The 21,576-nt window shown below is 42.1% G+C and overlaps 1 protein-coding gene across 3 annotated transcripts in view; it reads right to left on the reverse strand.

Annotated features, from left to right (window-relative positions):
• Positions 1–21,576, reverse strand: part of NT5C2 (5'-nucleotidase, cytosolic II) — a 395,416-nt gene that overhangs the window by 131,381 nt on the left and 242,459 nt on the right. For all 3 annotated transcript variants that reach the window (XM_086922715.1, XM_086922713.1, XM_086922714.1), the window contains 4 exons: positions 16,305–16,396; positions 16,011–16,068; positions 10,262–10,355; positions 4,944–4,997 (listed from right to left, as the gene is read on the reverse strand). In XM_086922715.1, coding sequence (XP_086778841.1) covers positions 4,944–4,997; positions 10,262–10,355; positions 16,011–16,068; positions 16,305–16,396 — 298 coding nt within the window. The remainder of the gene's footprint in view (positions 1–4,943; positions 4,998–10,261; positions 10,356–16,010; positions 16,069–16,304; positions 16,397–21,576) is intronic.

The following is a 21,576-nucleotide window of genomic DNA, read 5'->3' on the forward strand; positions in this document are numbered from 1 at the left end:
TTCAATTTCAAGTCTGGAGTACATACTCTTAACCTCAAGCATCTTCTGAATCTACAGCTGCAATTATTTTACTACTGGAACATTTCAGCCCCACCCGTGACCTCCCACCGGTCGCCTTCAATGCAAAAGTGCCAGTTCCAGTTTCTACGCAGCTCAAGTCTCTGCCTGCTGTTCCTACCACATCTCAAAAGGTCTGTTCCAGCTGTCCCTACAGCGTCTGTCTCAAGCCTGTTCTGTAGCTGTTTCTACTCTTACTGGATTTCAACCGCAAATCAAAGTACTGCATGCTGTTGCTACATCTTCCCAAGAACTCAGTTTTTACTGTCTGTCTCTGCTGCTTAGAGAGCGCTTACTTGGGGGAGTGCTTGGGCAGTCATCAAGATAGATTTCTGCGGTTCTGATATGATCCTGCTGTTTCTACAGTGTCTCTTGGGTCCTGTGAAGGTTACTGATTACCTTACAGTCTTTAACTGTGCTTCCAGAAAAAGAAGTGGTTGCCCTTCTTACAAGCTTTCCCTCACTGTTGCCTCCCCACACTAGGATTGTCATCCTTGTACATTTCAGCCGGGTAGGAGATTGAAGCATCGCTCATGAGGATACAAGGAGCGTCCTACATCTTATGTACATTTAAGATCGGCAGCAGAGAGGAGATACAGAGCGTCTTTTCTATGGTTTTGGTACGTTTTTACATCGGCAGCTATTTTAAAGGATGAGACAATTTTTGTCTTTTATTATTGGGGTTGTGTGAGCAACAGATCTTTCAACCTCCTTGTGTCATTTTGAAATCCAGGCACATGGCCACACACACCTGCATTGTTGCCACGCGTGGAGCCATTCCTTCTTGTTCTTTGCCTCCAAGGTTCGGTTGCCAGGGATTGGAGCTTGCTCTTCTGTGGACATTTAGCTGCACGATTTCTAGGAGCACTCCTACGCCCAGACAAGTCAACGCCGTCTCATCATCGTGCTTCAACACCCTGCGCATGCTCCGTAAGATCTTACGGTGGATCCCCACCGAAACCAGGAAGACGGTCACCCAGGCACTCGTCACCAGCCGACTGGACTACGGAAACACCCTATACGCCGGAACCACAGCCAAACTTCAGAAAAGACTCCAACGCATCCAGAACGCCTCCGCACGAATCATCCTGGACATCCCCCGACACAGCCACATCTCCGGCCACCTAAGAGACCTACACTGGCTCCCCGTCAGCCAGAGGATCACATTCAGACTCCTCACCCACGCACACAAGGCCCTCCACGACCTGGGCCCCAAGTACCTCAACAACCGCCTGACGTTCCACACTCCCACCCGCCAGCTACTATCAACCTGTCTCGCCCTCGCCACTGTTCCACGCATCCGCAGAGCCACCACCGGAGGAAGATCCTTCTCCTACCTGGCAGCCAAGACATGGAACTCCCACCCCATCCACCTCCGGCTAACCAAGGACCATCTCTCCTTCAGGCAGCAACTCAAGACCTGGCTTTTCGAGCAGTAAAGTACCCCTCTCCCCCAGCGCCTTGAGACCCCTCCGGGTGAGCAGCGCGCTTTACAAATGTCATGATTGATTGATTGATTGAGCCATCCGGCGTGACGTAGGTTACGTCCTGTCATCTTGCGGTTGGCGGAAGTTTCCTCATGTCTTGATTTCCGTTTGTTACTGCCAACCACGCATTATTAACCAGATGGAGTCATGTTAGCATTCCGCGTTTCTGTCATCATATCTGCTTGTTTTGAGTGAATTTGTCTCTATCATCAATTAATGTTGCAACGTTTGTGTTCTGTCAACAAACCTCATCCAAGTGGGCTTATCATTGCTTGGACTGACTCGCCCCAGAATGAGGTGACACCTTATGAATTGTTGTCATTTGTGCCATCAGAGTGTATGATGGCATACTCAGGTACTGTTTTTTTTAGTCAGCAGCTTTCGGGATGGATTCACATTGTTTTTCATTCTGAGCTTGTACTTTCTTCACAGAGATCACAGATTTAATTCGAGAGAATTATTCGGGTTTCATTTTTTCCACAATTTGCTACTGTCTGGACGATTCTAGTATGTTGTCTGGATCTGTACAATTCTTGCGCATTTGGTGGGATGTTATCCTCAAATTCTGTTTTTACAGTTAGACTTGTTATTGACCTGATTTCCTTATGCTAGGGTAGAGTATTTAACGTTTTTGCTACTGCCCGAGTCTTTACTCAAATTATTCAGTTAATGGTGCACAATTATTTTAGTGTTGTATGGTGCACAATATATTTTAACCTCACACAGCGTGCAATGTCTAGGTTTCAGTCCTGGGTTACATTTACATTTTACCCTACATATGGTTTCTAGGATGTGTTTTGGGGTTTTTCGCCCATATTTTACAGTGCACAACAACAGACCTGGATTCAAGGTCATCGTTTCTTGTTTGTTTCCCTACACAGGGTGTGTTGCACATTGTCTGTACTTCAACATGAGGTGTCTCGCAGGGGCTTTGGTCCCGTTATTACAGTGCACATTGTCCTTACCTCCACACGAGGTGTCCCGCAATGGTTTTAGTCCCACTACTTTAGTGCACAACACTGACCTCTCCACGAGGTATGTTTCTTTAATTACAGTGCACACTTTCACCTCATGGCTCACATTTTGCGAAGATTTTTGTCCCGCATTTCCAAAGGACATTGTCTCTTGAACTCTCAGCGAGGTGTACTTGACCGTTCCGTGAGGTGTGCTTGTTGGGTCTTCCCATCATCCTGTGCATAACATATGACCTCCAGTCGAGGTACGTCCTTACACGGACATGACATTACACATGTCATTACATGATTTATACCTTCACTACAGTGCACGTTCTTACCTTACATTGGTGTCTAGTGTGAGTTGTTTGTTTTATTCTACAGTGCACAATAGTTTGATCTTCTCTTATTGTTGCCTCTGCACGTTCATATTGTTACCCACATGGGCGTATAGTTTTGGTTCTAGCCCATTAACTATAGTGCATTGGTTCGACTGGGCGTTTTTGTCTTCACTCCGTTTTCCTTTTCATGCTTAACACTGTAGCCCAGTACTTTTCTATTTTTTTTAAAACTCAATTGTTTATTATATTAAGGAGAAGTAAGAGTTGTATAAGTTAATTCTCTTCGTCTCTGTCATCTTCTTTTCTCCTGATGTGGCGTGCTATCTCGCATACTTACCTGGCCAGTTGGTGTACAGAGAGTACTCATTGTTGGTTTCTCTTTCTTTTCTGTGTTTCTTTTTCTCATTTATAGAAAGGAGGATGGGAAACAGGATATGTTTATCAGTTTATTTAAGATTTTTGGTTGCTTTCTTTCTCTCTATTTCTGTTTTGTTTCTCTCTTGTACTCTTCTCTCTATTTAGTTTCTTCTAGCTTCTACATCTGATTCTATATTTCTCTTTTCTGTTTTTCCTTCTGGAAGAAAGGAGGATATGTAGTATCTTGGTTATTGTGTTTTTCATGTCATCCACTGCTCCACCAGTGGAACCCTCTAGAGATGATGTAACATAATCAAGCAATCATATCATTTGTAAAGTGCAATACTCACCCGTGAGGGTCTCAAGGAGCTGAGGTGGGGAATGCTGCTACTGCTCGAAAAGCCAGGTCTGGAGGAGTTTTCTGAAGGTCAGCAGGTCTTGGGTCTGCCGTAGGTGGATGGGGAGGGTGTTCCAGGTCTTGGCAGCGAGGTGGGAGAACGATCCGCCGCCAGAGAAAACTCTTCGGAAGCGGGGGACTGTGGCAAGGGCGAGGTCGGCGGAGCGGAGCTGGCGGGTGGGGATGTAGAAGTTGAGTCGTCTGTTGAGGTACGTTGGTCCAGTGTTGTGGAGTGCCTTGTGTGCATGGGTGAGCAACTTGAAGGTTATCCTCTTGTTGACCAGGAGCCAGTGCAGGTCTCTCGGGTGGGGTGTTATGTGGCTGTGGCGAGGGATGATGAGGATCAGGAGTGCAGAGGCGTTCTGGATGCGTTGGAGCCGTCTCAGGAGTTTGGCCGAGGCTCCTGCGTAGAGGGTGTTTCTGTAGTCTAACCTGCTGCTGACGAGGGCCTGGGTGACCGTTCTTCTCTTTTCAGTGGGGATCCACTTGTAGATCCTGCGGAGCATGCAGAGGGTGTTGAAGCAGGAGGAGGAGACGGCGTTGACCTGTTTAATCATGGAAAGGGTGTAGTCGAGGATGACCCCTAGGTTGCATGTGGTTGGTGGGTGTTGGGGCGGTTCCCAGTGTGGTCTGCCACCAGGAGTCATCCCAGGCCGAAGAGGTGGATCAGAGGATGAGGACCTTCGTCTTGTCCGAGTTCAGCTTCAGTCAATTGTTCCTCATCCATTCAGCGACGGTCTTTATTCCTTCATGAAGGTTAGTTTTGGTGGTGTGTGAGTCCTTGGTGAGGGAGAGGATCAGCTGGGTGTCATCGGCATAGGAGATGATGTGGAGGTCGTGCCGACGGGCGACGCGGGCGAGCGGAGCCATGTAGATGTTAAACAGAGTTGGGCTGAGGGATGAGCCCTGGGGTATGCCGCAGATGATCTCGGTGGCTTCGGAGCGGAAGGGGGGGAGGCGGACGCTCTGTGTTCTGCCGGAAAGGAACGAGGTGGTCCAGTTCTGGGCCTTCTCTTGGATCCCATACACCAACATAGAATGTTTGTGTATGAAATCCACAGTTGGAGAAGGGCTGAGCGCCTTGCTGGCTGCTCCCGGTGGGGCTGTATTACTGATCTTGTAACCAACTTGAATAAATCCTCTTGAATCACACCTACTTGCGTGGACTAGATTACTACACACATTTTAATATGTCTTCATGTTCAATAATTTGGTATCCAAAATACAAGCTATCAAATTAATCACTGAATGAGTGAAAATCCCACATAGCCCAATAGAAACGAGATATGATGTTCAATAGTTAACCAAGGGTAACTGTGCAGCACTGCTAGACATGAATGTCTCCACTTACATCTTTCACCACATACTTCTCCAAATTTTCGACAGTCTTTTCCTTGAGGGATCCCTGAAATGGAAACAAAACATGTTTATGCAGTTCACAGCATATTGGCTGTTGAAGGCTTGTATATGCACCAGTCATAAAATTAAATGTTTATTAAGCAACACAGCTAGTTTGATTAAGGAAAAAAAAGAAAATGTTTTGAAAAGTAATACAATATGCATGAAGCTTTTTTTTCCTTTAATTACCAGCCGTTTGTGCTTCATAAAACATAAGGCATAGCATGAATAATCAACTAAAAAAACACACAAACCAAATATGCTAAGATAGTAAATGAGAAATTATGTAAACGGGAGGCAGAACAAGCAACATCATACACATTACCAAATTTTTAATCCCCAAACTCACATGTGAAACACGTTTGTTTTGAGAACTAAAATTTGAGTTGAGAAAAAACAGTCTACGAGAAATTGAGGATCTAAGACCAACAATTTATTTCATGTTAGTATACATAATAGCTCTTGGTCATGAACTATCATGTACATGGTGACTGATCTATACTCCGAATTCCTGAGATGTATCAGGAAAACATTAAGAGTTCTTACATCCTCTCCTGAGAAGCATCTAGGTGGGATGTGAAAAGGAGACAGTTGGTCTAGAACAAGAAAGCAGGTACTGTGCCTGCTGGGGTTTCTGTGGACTATTGTGAGAGTATCTGCTTTAGAGAACTACATGATTGTCACCCGGGATTCTATGATAAGGTTCTCTCTAAGCCAGCCCATTTGATGTGCGTACTTCACCTGAAGAGGCACTGGATAGGAGTGGCCCAGTCTCTTGTTTCCAACTGTCCTTTGCTCTCTGCCCCTTTAACAGCCCTGTCGTCTGATGATGGGGAGTTAGGAGGGTTCACCAGTTGTCTCCATGAACAATCCATCTTGTGACAGTGAGTAAAGTGGATGTACCTAAAAGTGACAGACATCTTCAACATTCTACCACCTACCACGTGCCTGTGTGGGATATTTCTCCGCATGCATGCATCCAGGTGTGTAAAGAAGTTTATCATCAACAAAGGAGCGCAAAGGAGGGAAAAATAACCAGATCGCCCTCCACTTACTGAACCATAATACAAAATACCTGATTATGAGTAAACACTGTCCCTTTATAAGATCACCAGGGGCAGTCTGAAACGATCTCTGCCTAGAAGCTGGCCTCATCAAAATGTCAGTCATATCTAGTTTCCAGTGTTCAATTTAAAAGGTTTGTTAATACACCACCTGTTCGCGCAATATAAAACATTATATATAAATAAATAAATCGACAAATAAATAACACATAATCTCATGAGGGGAACCAGAAAAAAATGTGTGAGAGGTCAGAAAGTACCTCACGTAAGCATCACAAAGTGAGCTGCTGGTTGGTAATCACCAGTTTCCTCATACTATCATCATTGGTTACTTTCATGACAGTGAAGAAAGAAAAATCATGTCCTCATTTTTGGAAGTGAAGAAAGAAAAGAATAAAGTGAAAAAGAATGCAATATTGAAGTTTATGCCATTCTAAGCCAACAAGACCCCGTAGTGACAAAGAAAAAAGTTGTTTCTCCAAGATAAAATGAGTTGTGACTCACTTGCAAGTATACATACTTTATTGATCGCAGTGATAACACTCAGATTAAAAGAGCGGCATGTGTTAGACTAACACATGCCGTTCTTTTAAAGAAGGGAAAGAAGTTTAACATCACCAGCAGGGCAAAGTCCAACTTCCCCCAGCAAGTGTGCAATCCTAACACATGATCTCACTGCACATGTGCTCAGAGGCATGCAAGAGAAAAGTCAACAACAAGACTACAACTTCCAGAAGTTTAATGCACGTGTCTATATATCTGGAGTCCATTTTGTGGAATAGCATAATAAAAGGCAGCTGGGCATTAGCCTCCTTGCGCAATAAACGCCTTTGTGTGTGAAGGTAAACTCCTGTGGGGTTCCTCTGACTTGACTTCCTTGGAAAAGTTTCATAACTATAATTACGATTCTTCATCATCAGGTTCCATCTGATGAAGACTGCTGGCTTCCTGTTGGTCCAATAGAATCCCAGAATACTTATAACAACATTTTAAAAAGTATAATCTCACTCAAATCATTCTTTGAAGAGAAAAACTAAGAATCTAAAATATTTCACTCCCCTTTTGGGCTCCCAAGCTTTCAGACCTCATCATTTCCTGCTCCAAGAACCACCCTCTTGGAGGGGACTATGGATTTCTTCAAAGAATAGGAAGCTAAGCAGGCCGTTCACTAATAAACAAGGACTGTGTGACAGTGCTGGACTAGATACCCCTGCAGGGGACGTGGAGCAAACACGGGACTGGTGGCTACCTACCCCCCTCTCACCTGCTTATGTCCCCTCTCACCAGGAGTCCCCTAATTTCCACCAGGATGAATGGTGCGAGCAAGACAACGAGCCCCTTTGGTCCAGCGGCATGGTAATCAAAGACGGGTCCTTTAATGATGGGTTTGAACATGACAAGACTCCTCCCAATGACGTCACCACGCTGCTGACAACAAATGCGAGCGGAATCAGGAAGTCGCCGAAAGGCGTTTCCCCGGAGGACGAAAGCCGCAATAGAGAGCAGAGAAGAGGAAAGGAGCAAAACTTTACAAAGGAGGACGAGACGGTAGAAGATCCCCGCGGTGATACCAGCAAGCCCGGAGGCCAACGTCACCACGAGGCGCCCCGCCACGCTCCCACCGGAGGAGCGTGGCTTCAACAGGTACGGGGCAGAGTGGCGGGTTGGGTGGGGCGAAACAGCCTGCCTGATACCAGAAACCAGAGTAAATAGTGTAAAACTCGGTGTAGATTGCCAAACAACCCGTCCCTCTCACGAGCACTCTGAGCACGTATTGAGTTTGTAGATAGCACTCCTCCACTGGGTTTCCTTCACCCCGGTCCTCATTCAAAAGCTCCCGGTCTCCCTTCTAGTACCCCACTTGTCTCTTTCTCTCCTGGTTGCCGGACGGAGCGGAGAACCTGTTGTCATCTGTGCTCCCAGAGACCGAGCCATTCACCACCCTTGGCTTCTGTCCCGGTATCTAGACGGATCCAGCAACCTTCGCCAGTAAAAGACTGAAAAGCCGGAAGCGAAAATCCTATATAAAAATAAAGCCTTCTTTGAGATCCCTACTTAAGGCCTCTGACTCCTTTCCTTCTGCCCCTTCCACCCCATTACAGACTGCCATTAAGGAGAACAACAATAACACTCAAGAAAAGTATTCTTATCTGTCATTAAATCTTTATCGTATAATGCCCTCTAAAACAGAACTCCAAGCAATATACATAAAACAAAGGAATGACAAAGGAGAAATAAATACAAGGTTTTTAAAGGCAGCTTCCCCTATCTCTGAGCCTCAAACAACGCAGTAATGTTTAGTGAACGGAGTTCCATGTAACACAACTACATATCTAAGAGAAGGACACAGTGGACACCCTTGGCTTTCCAGGAAGCTGCCTGTGTAGGCACTGACCATTCAAAACTATGGAAGAAACTATTAATCTAGCTTTTGCATGTATAAAACCACAAGCCCCTGTCCCCAAAACCCTGCAAAACATGTGTGCAAAAAGGCGACTACTTCCCTTAACTCCTTAATCTTATCTAGCTAAAATCTCAAAGTCAATTCAGCCAGTGTAAGAAAAAAGTTCTGCCAACAATAGGTGCTTTAGAATGTTTATTCGTTTGATGAAATATGCTGGGTTATGGAGATCTGTAACATTGTTCACCTGATCCCTGTCCAAGACCACTGCGGTCACCCTAGGGGTCCAACAGGGATCCCCCATCTCACCCACACTCTTCAACTTATCATGGACCCTCAAGCAGACTTCTTGACATCTTCTAACATTCATTATCACACTTATGCAGATGACACCCAATTGTACCTGAAAATCGCCTCTCCAGAAGACACCATGTCCATCAACACGATGCTACAAAATACTCAGAACTGGATTACTCACAACCATCACAAACGTAATGCTGCCAAAATGGAATTCCACCTCATTACCCCACCTAACCACAATCTCAAAATCAACCTGTAAATGAATCATCTACCTGCCTTCACCTGGTCACCTCTCCTTATAGACAATGCGAGATATCTTGGAATAACACTGGGCAAATAACTGAACATGCAGGAACAAATCAGTACTGCCACCAAAGGAGCGAATATTCAAATGAGCATTTTAAGGAAATTAAAACCCTTCCTCTCCTAGGACAACATTAAATCTGCAGTCCAAGCCCTAGTCATTCCCAGGCTGGATTATGGAAGTGCTACATGCTGTGGCCTCCCTAGATACATTATGGCCACGCTAACGGCCTCTCTTAATGCTGGTGCAAACCTTGTCACCGAACTAAAAGTTAAACACATTTCCCCGGATCTAAAATCCCTGAACTGGCTCCCATATGAGGCAAGAATAAAACAAATAATTGTGTGCAGGGCAAATAAAGTCTTACATTTCAATACCCCTAGGTATTTGGCACAAAAACTAGAATTTTCGGGTGAATCCAAATCATCGCGAAGTGCCAGCTCCCTGCTGCTGAAACCACAGATTTTCCACAAAAAGAGAACGTGCAAACAAGTCTTCTCGGGTATCGCCCCGAAAATTTGGAGTTGTCTGCCTAGGGAAATCCATCTGATTCAGTCTACCGCCTCCTTCAAAAAATAAGTGAAAACACTTCTGATGAACAAATTGTTGCCCTAAGATTACACCTTGTGTCTCTTGATCTTACCCTTGACTACTATTCATTTGTTGCTCATGACTACTATCCTGCTGATTTCCTATGGAGGTCATGATCCTCAACTTGTTATTCTTCTCCGAGTGTACCTCTCTCGTATATTTCACTGTTCTCTTGTCTCCTCCTTGTCTCTTACTCCGCCCACCTGTAAAGCGCTCCGATACCCTCACAGGTCACGTTCGCAGTATATAAATCCTCATAAATAATTAAACAATATGAGTAATGGAAACATCCCTGCATCACATACTTTATGCGACATCTCACGCCACTGAAACTAGACGATCTTTACTTCTGGATTTGAAAACAAAGTGGATTTGCCTAAATATCATTCAGATCCTGCAATATAACCAATAATATAGCGGGTTAAAGGTGCCCCTATTACAAAAGTTGTTTTTAGATTAAATTAGTAAAATGAACCATGTTGCCTAAAAAGTTGGGCTGTCACATTAGTCCCCCAGACAGCAATAACACACAAAACCGCATTTATGCCTGCTATTTTCATTTCATAGTGACTGATAATAGATGTGAAGTATTTTTCAAAATGTTCCCTTACCTTATAGTGAACCCAGTCAACAGCATCTCGTACGTCCTGAAACATGCTCCTGAATGACATGAAGAGGTCTCCGTCTTTGAACCCAGCTTCACAGCTGCCAGAAAGAAGGCCATATGGCTGTTACACAGTAGATCATGTGTAGAATTGACGCAGTTAGGCAGAGGTAGATTAACAGAAAACATCTATTTGCTTTACTTTCACGAGGCCTAGGCAGGAAATATATGAACACATTCGAGTGCAAAGCAAATGTGAAACTTTTTCGGAAATGAGCAAGCAATGTCGTCGCTTTACATTTGTTTTAATCTCGGACCTTCAAATCACTTGCGATTAGCATGAAACCACACACACACAACACACTGTCTCCATAACAAACTGCAAAAATCATAAACTGAAAAGCTAATTGGCAACTGCTGAAAACAGACATTAATTAAGTAATCCACACATTGGTTAGGTAGAGGGAAGGAAGGGGTGGGTGAAGAACAGTCAGGACTTTAAGTGGGAAGAAAAAGGTGGCATGGAGACAAGCAAAGCGACCTAAGAAGCATAACTAACAACTGTTTGTAAGATGTGTCGCCTATGGAATTAAGGGTGTGACAAAATATCGACTGCTAACCTATAATTCATAAATAGTCCCTTCCTTTCAACACAGCGTTAATAAAACTATCAAGTGACTTGTTATTCAAGAATTTAAATAGTACAAATTTCCTGGGTACATGTAAAATGTGGAAAGGCTAAGTATAATAAGCATCAACTAAGTATTCAGATACCTTTGAGTGTCATAAAGAGCGGCATGCCTGAGACAGATACACATGGAGAAGGTAACTGGGGAGTATAAGCTTGGGAAGGCTGTGATGAGCAAGTTACTTAACCTTACCTTAAATACAGTTCTTACAGGTGATCACGGGCGATATGGTGGTGCTGTTCCACAGGAGACCAGAGGCCTCTGATCTCCACATTGTCTGGTGACCTTCGCAATGTCTCCCTCCCCACAGTAAGCTCTGGTGGGGGCAGGTAGAATGGTCTGCCACATGCCAGAATGGCATCCACCAGCGCAGATGCCATATTGCCCCTTCTGACATGCAGATATTGTCCAAAAGGCACATGCAGAGTTGGGCTCACAGAAGGGGAAGATTTCGCAAATGTCAATGGACATAAGGGTCCAGGTGCATGCCCTATGCCAGTAGACCAAGAAGCGTCTGAATTATCTAGGCAGGCACCAAGACATGAGTCTGAGACACAGGCATCATAGCCTGAATGTCCGGGTGCCACGGCATAGGCACGAAGGCCTTCTTGTCCAGAATGGCCCCCAAAAAGGGAATCATCTGCACAGGATAAAGGGGGGGATTTCAGTTGCTGGTGGAGAACCCCAGGGTTTACAGCAAAATACATTTCACTTTTTAGTAGTCTGAGACTAACTGGAGCAAAACTGCATTGAGCAGCAATTCCTGAACTGAGAAGATGAGCTGCAGCCACTACGTTTGTAAAAATCCAAGGGGCCGAAGACAGGCTGAAGAGCAAGACGGTAATCTGAGAGTGTTCCAATCCGATGTCGAACTGGAAGTAAAGCATTTGGAACAGAAGGATGGACACATGAAAGTACACATCCTGTCAGTCAACGGACACCATCCAGTCACCAGGATTCAAGACCAAAAGATCCACCAAGTTCTGGTCCTAAACTAGAGGAATATGGGGCATGGTGAATAAAAAGCATATTGAACTTAAGGACAAATTGAACAACCTGAAGGACTGGACCTACTGGTCCCAAGTAACTACATACCAGCAAGTCTACATTGTAAATTCTTTTGAAACTCCTACTTGAATGAGCAGTAGGAAAAGCATTAGGGCTCACCTTGCTTGCTAAGACTTCCTGGATTTGGATGTTACGCCTGGAGCAGGCCTGTGGTGCACAGCAAAAGAGAACCTGACAGGCAGCAGAGAACAAGATTCGGACCAAGTTGCCACAAAAGTCTCAGTCAAAGCTTCATCAAATGGTTGAAAGGAAATATCGGCAACATCTCCTCCTTAAAGGTCTCAATCTGCTATAAAGTGAATTATGTCCTGCGAAATTAGGAGTGCATTGGCTCCAACCAATTGGGTCTGAAACAAACAGTGCTGTCAGAGTTAGGAATTTTGACTGCTGACAGTCCAACTTCTCCCAAGAGAAGAAGTAGCAGGACAGAGTTGAATTCTGCTTGGCCTTTTTGTGCTTTATTGAAAAATTGTCTTTCAATTTCCCCTTGGATTTCTCAGAGGATGAAGATTCAGATTGGCCTTGGACCTTCGAAATGGACCAGCATCATCTTTTGTGCTCTGTTGTGAAAACCTTGACTTGAAGCTCACTCATAGAGTTCAGGTGTATCAGGGAACATTCATCTCAGGACTTTGGTTTCTTTGGCTATAAACACGAGTCAAAGATAAACATGTAGATCATTTGCCAAAATCTGCTTCCAGTCGGTGTGGCACAACTTATGTCCTATGGTCTTTGGGAGGGATAGCCTTATACACTGTTGAAATTATAATTTTCAAGACTAGCTGATAAAACATTGAAATAACGTTGTGAGAAAAGTTCTGCATCTGTGTTGAAGGGTGCAGAAAAAGAGGAAGCAATGTCAACACACAACAATGAATCTCTGTGTCGTCATATCCATATGTGGGACAGTCATTAAGGAGTCTAATGGCTCCACCTTCAAGCGCTTTGCAAATATTGCAGAAATTTTTCTGGATCCACCTGAGATTTGAAAGGTGAAGTATCTGCTATTTGTAGAATACACTATAATTGGATATTAGAAACGAGTGGGTTGTATTTTCAGTTGAAACGCCACTTTCCACAAGAGGGAAGGCTATGCACAATGCAGATCATTAGCCATGTAAGCGATACCATGCATAATTGCGGAACTTGGTTCAGCAGATACAGGAGAAAACTAATAAGGATGCTTCTGTGTGCAGGAACCCAGTGACTACTTTAAAGTGGAGAAGAGTCCTGAAATCCAAAAAGAGCTTTAATACATATGTGGGCAGAAGGCACTAAGACTCCCAAAGAGTCAAGTCATCAAATCAATATCTGAGATGAAGTCAGATTTGCTGCAGATAGGCATTCACAGGTACTGAATCAATGGGTTTTGCTACAGCATTGATAACTCCACAGACAGGCTTTTTCCAAAAGGAATTCAAAGGAAATGAGCAAACAGTTTTGTTATTTTTACACCATGGGCTTTTTGCATTTCATTACTCACTGAACGTGATAAGTTCTTACATTTCCACATAAGCACCGACGTTGGCTTTGGATTCAGTTGCTTATACCAACTGAATCTGCTACACAGAGTGAAGCACCTTCTGGACTTTAGAAAGGTTGCCATTTATTTGGTACTAATGCTCTGCTGGCCAGTGTTCAAGAGACCCACCTCAAAATACTGAAAAGAGTTCTAAATGTAACGACCGGCGACCGTCTCATCAAAGGTCTTCATATGTATGACAGAATCACACTTACACTAAGAACTACTGGTGCTCGCTGTCCGCCTGCATAATTTTCAAACTTGGTTCATTGTGTGAGATGCAGTCAACTCAAACATCTGCCATATCTGGCATCAAGACCATGCAAGGACGTGCAGTAGTATTGCTGGTCTGATAGGTAGAAAATACACCTAGATGTTGAGGTCAAGTGGAGATGTCAAGCTTACTAACGTTATGCTCCAGAACCACTAAACCCTTCTACAGTTACCAGGAAGAGTTAAAGACTCATCTTTTTAAACAACACCTCTTACCACCTCGTTTTTGGGCTTATCTAATCGAATAATCCTCCCATCTACATTGCCTCCTGTAGCCGTCCAATCTCCCCACTCCCAGTTCTTCAAACTTACCCTCAACCTCCCATCAAATTTCCACACCTTCCACATCTCAAAATTGTAATCCTGGCTATCCCTTCTCGTGTGCTCACAGAAGACGAGTGTAAGTAAGTACATATGGAATGCCTTTCTTCATCTGCATTAGACTAGAGGTTTTTTATTTGACTGATGGTAAGATTTAACAGTTCTTAAAACACTTTAATGCTGAAAGGATTAAGATGTGGAACATCCAGTTCTGTATTATGTGAAGAATTAGATTGTTAATGGATATAAAATGTCAACCATCAAGGTATTTCATCACATTGTGCTTTGCTGAGAAAGATGGTCACCACAAATACTGCTTTCTATTGATGAATGAAGCATCCATGTCTGCCAAAGCAAAACATGTTTAGGTGCTCTCAGGAAACATGTCTAGCTTCAAACAGTTTGTAGGCAAATTGTCAAGTGGAATTTAATCTACGGAAATCTGCAAACATCCGTCAAATCTTGTAAAATATTCCAGTTGCTAGGGACCACAACATCTAAATGTGATTCTAGGGATTCAGTTTTCTAGAGAAGGAAGCATTTAGAAAAATGTAACTGACTGTTGGGTGAAAGACTGCAGCCTAAATGGACAATATTTAAGGTTAAAAAAAGAATCATTTTTTATGTGGCCTCCACAAGTAATGGGTCTATATTTGTCCTCCAGCGGGAACCAAACCCCCCACTGTAGCGCTTGACTCTCACAGAGTAGCAAAGGAGAGCAGTCCAAGGCCTACTCAAGATCGGTGGTGTGGGATAGTAAGCAGTATGCACAGATATACAACAATAACACTCAATAAAGGATTGTCCAGTCTGTGCTTTTCTTTTTAAGGAAAAAGTACATTTGTCTCTCACTCACACACACAGTACTCAATACTATGTATCAACTTACAAATATACACAAGCGGATGGAAATACTTCTTGATGATATTGCATAATCATTCGTTCCACTCCCCATAGGGGTGGTGGAAGGAGGGTGTCTAGTATCACAACTCACTTGTCTAAACATTATCTTGTCCCAAAATGCAAGGATTGTATATAACTTGGAGAAAGAGCACTTAACACTGGCCTTATTTGAAGTGGTTGTCAACCTCATTATTTGAACAAGCATTTCATCATAGAAATACATGCAATAATTACATATAGCCATGACTGAGAGTGCTTAATACTGGCAATAAAGCATATTTACTTTGCTCTCAAGTGACTGCCAATCTCATTATTTAAATAAAGCATTTGCAAGAGGAAATATCAATGCATGACTGGGAGATCTGTGTACTCCTCATAACTGTTAGAGTGAATGACGCAATCGAACCATAGCCCTTAACGGGCATCACGTTTATAAACACAGCATCTGTGCAATTATAGACCTGCGATATGCACTCCTAGTATGAATAAGCACTTTAGATATAGCCCCTAAAGAACATTACTGTTATAATTACAAAAATGTGTGCACACAAAGTGTCACTTACACTGTTGAGAGGGAGAGCTTGCTAAGCAACAAAGTGATTGTGGGTATCTCTTAACTCAACTGAGGGCTGAGCTTTCTGAAAAGTTCCGAGTCAACAAGCAAGATAACCCCTGACGTAGGGTAGGCAGAGGAAGTGCAAAAAGCAAAACATCTGTTGAACGCATATGACACACAAATCATAAGTCATGAAGCAAAGTAATGATTTAAAACTTAGTGGGTATTTATCAGAAATCCATTCTTACAACTAATTAGAGTTGACTGGCAGTGTCACGCTACTAACTTGATGTGTACAGGAAAAGGACAATATCATTTATTTTCACCAAACACATTGTGGCTTTAAAAAATATATGTTTAACTACCATATCTAAAAATTGACAATATTAAAGAGGATTATTGTATTACAGCACAGAACACTTACCTAGTATATCTGTCGCAATTAGTAAAGAAATCTACTAAACACGCGAGTAAGTAGGTCTCTAAAATATAAAAAGAGAGAATCGTAAAAACATAATGTTTGCAGGCAAATAAAGCCATATGATCCATAATTTCAAAGCTACAGGTTCCGCAAAAGGAGAGCATTTAAATTATGAACATATCAATGATTTTTCACAGTACTCAAATATTAAATTATTTTAAATGAAACATGAACTCATTAAATAATTATTTTTACAATATATGAAACATGCCTTGATTAGAATCACTGCAGACATACCTGGAAGATTGAAGAGTGTGTTAAGTATATAAAATCGATCTGTATCATCTCTTTGGATAAACTTATTTGGATACTGCTCCCTGATTTCAGGTCTAAAAGAGAACAACAAATATTTTGGATTCTCTAATACTCTCGACATACATACACTAAAGAATAGAAATGTTATCACTGTTTTGTTTTCAAATCCATCAGGAAATAGTTTTAAGAACGAAATCTCTCCATGAAAGCAAAGGACTGGATATCTACCACGAATCCATGTACATTCCAGCATTATGCTGCACATTACAGGAAGATTATTAAAGAAAATTCCCTGCCCTGCAATGCATTAAGTCCCACGCTATTTTATATTATAGGGTTCGCTATAACAAAGTTCTAGCTTATACATTGAGAAGAAACAAATCATATTGAAGCCAGCAGAATGTAGCTCATGTGGATAAATGGTGACTGGTAGTTATAGGGAAACTTTACTTGTGACATAAGAAGGTTTCCCCTTGTTTAAGGGTCCAACTATGGAACCACATTCTGAACAGAATGCTGACTCTCAGATAGATGATGAGGATCTAAGTTAATGCAACAATAAGATAAAAAAAAGTTCCCAACCATGTTGCTAGGCCTTGACATAAAGAAGAAAATGATATTCCCTTAAGTATGCACAGAAGGCCAAGCACTATCCTTTCAGAGCGAAATGTCAACTATGTAGGAGAGAGAGTCCTTCACTGTGTTTCTACAACTGTCTTGTTACCCTCCTTTTAGCATTATTGCCCCAACTAGTACATTTTAGATAGGCCAATATCTTAACTAGAACTGCTTGGTAAAAAACTAATTTTTAATACTCCCAATCAGACAGATGTGCAAAAAAAAATTCAATACATCAAACAATCCATCAGAAAGAGAAACTGAAACACTCATCCATATACACTCTACAATCAGATTTCTGGCAAAACAAATGATCCTTTTCAGTAGCTTATTCACATTATGAAAATTCAAAAATACTTTGGTTTCCAACCAATAAATAACATGTTAAAACATGTTTAGTTGATCCACCGAATTGTAAAAAGGGAGTGTCTCTTTCTGATGACTTTGGCAGATTATTGAAATTTATCTGGACATTTGCATGATTGTTTGAACAGAAAGTTGAAAGGAAAAGGTTTTTGTTATTACATAGGAAGCAAATGATATTTTGATTTACTTCGAAGTATAAATAAAGGGTGGACACTTTGTCTTATATATATTTTGTTCCTACTGCTGATATCCCTTTTTGCCATTGTTATTGAGAATCCCCTAAGCGTTTAAGATGTTTAATAGCTTGACTGGTCATTCGTACTCCTCAATGGGCAGAGTGGGTAATTAGCATTTTTTTCCAGTTGGTCAAGGACCATGCCACAATTAAGTGAGTAGTGAATAATATCAGTCATTGCTAGGTTCGTTTTGGAAGCTGGATCTTAAAGCCACTGGCTTGGCGATCATAAGTGTGGGCTGAAGAAGGTATATATCCTAAACAAATGTAATTGGTCTCACGGACGTTGGCCAGAAAGTTGAAGGCAGGGGTGTATTGCCACATTCTTTGCTCATTTTGCAAATGGTGAATAATGGGTGGATTACAATTTATTTTTATTCATCCTACTAGGGCCCAATCACCACAAGGAAGCAAAAATTGACTGAAAACTGTGCAGTCACTAATTTGATGTACAACGTAATTGTGAAAATTAGCAAAGTAATTTTCATCCAATCACAAGTTATTTATCTAAGAATGGAGAATAACACTAACAAATATTTTCTCTTCCACAGTGGGCAAACTGTGTGCTACTTACTCCTCTGATTTGTTACTAAATTTTAATCCTGTATCAGGCTCAAACAGAAGTATGCCCTGAAACATAATTTGCAGCACCATCATAATCAAGGCCTATGTTGGCCATCTATTGTGAAGAGATTATCAATTTTTTTGCTTGTATTGGTACTTGATGCCTTTGAAAATCTTGAATAATTTTGTAAATGTTTTCTCCTTTATGTCCATATCTGGCACAAATTCAATTTCAAGCCAAAATGGCCTTAAGCTTAAGAGTCTCTTTTTATGATGGTTCTATGGGGCCTAGGAAAATAAAACAACCACAGTGTGTCCAATACACATCTCTTTTTAAATACAATCCTACAGATCAGAGGTTGAGTGAGAGGTTTCCAACTACCCAGGTATGCACATTCAATTAGTTTGTCAAAGTTAACTTTCTATGTTGATTTAAGAGTTGAAACCGGTAGTTAATTGTATATAAATCGACTGTGTCTATATTCCTTCACCATGTCATCATTCTTGATATATCAAAATGTACTTACTTAGAATCCACCACATCAGCAATCATTTCGACTAACTTTGTCTTGATAACATTAACCATCAAGAGCATTTGTCTGTATATAGGCAGGCATAGTTATGCGACGAATTGACTAAGGTAGGCAAGGTGATATCTCCACATCGTGGACAGCTACGGACAGTCGCTGGTTCTGGAACCATTAACAATATATTGCCACTTGAATCAAGATTGTCCTATTCACAGGACTTCAGACCTATCTTACAGCAGTAGCCATTAACCTCACATATTCTCACGTCTTTTTGTCCTTTTCTCTTACATTGCAACATCTACAATACATTTCCGTTTGGAGAAATGCCTTTAGGCATACAGTCACCCCTTTTATGGCGGCCTGACATCATCTTTGAACAACTTATTTAGCAACATGTACCCAATCTGTTACTCTCTCCCCCCACTCTGTTTCTACGCTAAGGACATGTAAGGAACCTATCCTCAACTACTGCCCATTTTTTCAAATTCCCTTCATCAGAGGCTAGCAACCAGTGGATTTTTGCTCTTCCAGGACATTGCAATTTACCGTTATGCAAGCACCAAGTTTAAGACTGCAAACTTCATTGCTACCTTAAGTTTCTTAATGTGCGGCTACATCCCCAGTAAACAACCTTTTGGGTGATCCAGCAAAGTCCCATTATATTGTTAGTCTGATGTAAGATGTCTGCCCAATAAGGAAGCAGGTTTGGACACACCCAAAACAGGTGAATGAAGACTGCATTATTCACAACACACAGAGGGCATCTACCCATCACCAGCATAAATATGTTGTACAGTTTGCAAGATGTCCCGTATGAGCGATGCAGAATGTGGTAAGCATTAGTTGAACTTGTGCATTCCTGGATACAGCTTTAGGCTTAAAGCTTCACAGTCTGAGATATAAATAGATGTTTAAAGTAACCAGTTCTTTGCAATTACCAGCTGTCAGAAAACTTTGCAAAACTACATGATTATGTATATTCTCAAACTGCTTCCCCCACATTTCCTCCAGCAATTTCTTTTTATTTTAGTGCATTATACTCCAGATATTGTCGAGTACTCAATTGGAATTTCTCCAGCAATTCCACTATCGCTTTTCCTATGCTCCCATCTATCATAACTGATTCACATGATTTGGGCTTCTAACTACCTAAAGGACATCATCTCCCAGCTGAATTCTAGTGCCGGTAATTCTCCCACCAGTGATGTAGTGTTCAAGGGGTTATCACAAGATTTAGAGGAATTAACTCTCAAGATTGACTGACCTCACAAGTGGTACTTATGGACTGGGAAAAGGACAAAACTTGCATCACCAGGAAATTTGCTGCTTTGGCGTTGCTGTTGGCCAAAAGCCTCATAGCGAAGCATTCGGGAAGGGGACAAACCCCAAATAAAAAACAATTTCTGGCCAAATTGACTTACTGCAACTATCAATAAAAAACCTATGCAGAACTATTGCTGGTAACCTGAAGCCAATGAGACACATGGGCACCTTCTCAAGGAATCCTCTTTGCAGCAGGAGATAAAGATAATCATTAACGTAGTCCTTGATAGATTATTTGTACTGGGACATATAATTGAAAGGGGTGATCTAGATGCAAAGGGTGACTATTATCTGGGCTGTGTTTGAAATATGTTGAATTATATGGTGCAATCTTATCTTGGTGGTCTGTACGTCTGTTAAAAAAACTGCCATTAAACTTATTTTTTTTAAATAAACCTCTCTGGTACTACATTTCACCAACGTATATAAGGGCCTCTAGCACCGATCGGGAAGTGGGCCGCAAGTACGCCAAAATATCAAAATCATAAAGTAAAATTACATGCATCACCAAATCCACCCTTATGCCCCACCTGTAGGCAGTGCCTCTGAACGTCTCTGCAATCGCCTCCATAGCTTTGAGCAAATAACAGGGGCTTACGGGGGGGGTGGACAGGACAACCTGGACCTGTCCCCGCTCTAGATTTGCCAAAAGTCACGAAGCACAGTGTCAGTTTGAAATCTTTCCATCTTAATATCCTTTCTCCAAACCCTATGCCCTCCAATGCAGCATACATGTAATCCCATCGTAAGCAGTCAAATGCCTTCCCATGTCGATTGACGCCATTTCTGCAATTGGGCTATCTCTAGCGTATTTAGTGCACGACATGGACTAGATGGCAGATGTTCATAGCCGTGCACCTGGTTGAAACAAAACCTGTTTGATCTTGGTGCACAACGGAAATCAATAGTGGGGCTATTCTGTTATCAATTACTCTACCTAGAACGTTGTAATCGGGATTCAACATGGATAGGGGCCATAGGATTTGAGTTCTAACAAGCTATGTCGAGTCTTTGGCAGCAACACTATCTCTGCCTCACTCATACTTGCTGGTAATTTACTTTACCCAAGGTGTCCACATACACTTTCAGCAACCTGTGTACAAAGAGAGAGGCATATTTACCATAAAATGCAGCAGGGGACCCGTCACTATCTGGGGTTTTATTAGGCACCATCCTAGGAATTTCTGCCAACTGTATGGGTGCATACAAATCCATCACCTGTTGTTCTTTTAATTTAGTAACCCCGGCTCTCTGTATATACCCCCAACCCCCACCCGGCACTAAATTGATAGTAAGGTGATGCTGCTTCATTTATCTGGTCTTGTGTAGACTCTACCTGCTCAGTAGAGTTCATTACTGCTGTGATGAGTATGCTGTATGCTGTCAGATGTGTTACAAAGTAACCAAGCCAAGAGGTGCCCAGATTTTTCTCCTTCAACATACTATCTTGCTAGATATTCTCCGTCATCCATAGAGGAACTTCTTGTTACTGCGTCTTTATGTGCACTCTGCATGACCAGTAATTCTTCAAGAGTCTGTTTCACCAAAATCACTTCTTATTCTGCTTCTTTAGGCTCATATTTCAGACTCAACACTTTATTACTTAAGGTCTTTCAAA

Source organism: Lissotriton vulgaris, chromosome 5 (assembly GCF_964263255.1).
Source record: "Lissotriton vulgaris chromosome 5, aLisVul1.2, whole genome shotgun sequence".
In the NCBI taxonomy this organism is placed as follows: Eukaryota; Metazoa; Chordata; class Amphibia; order Caudata; family Salamandridae; genus Lissotriton; species Lissotriton vulgaris.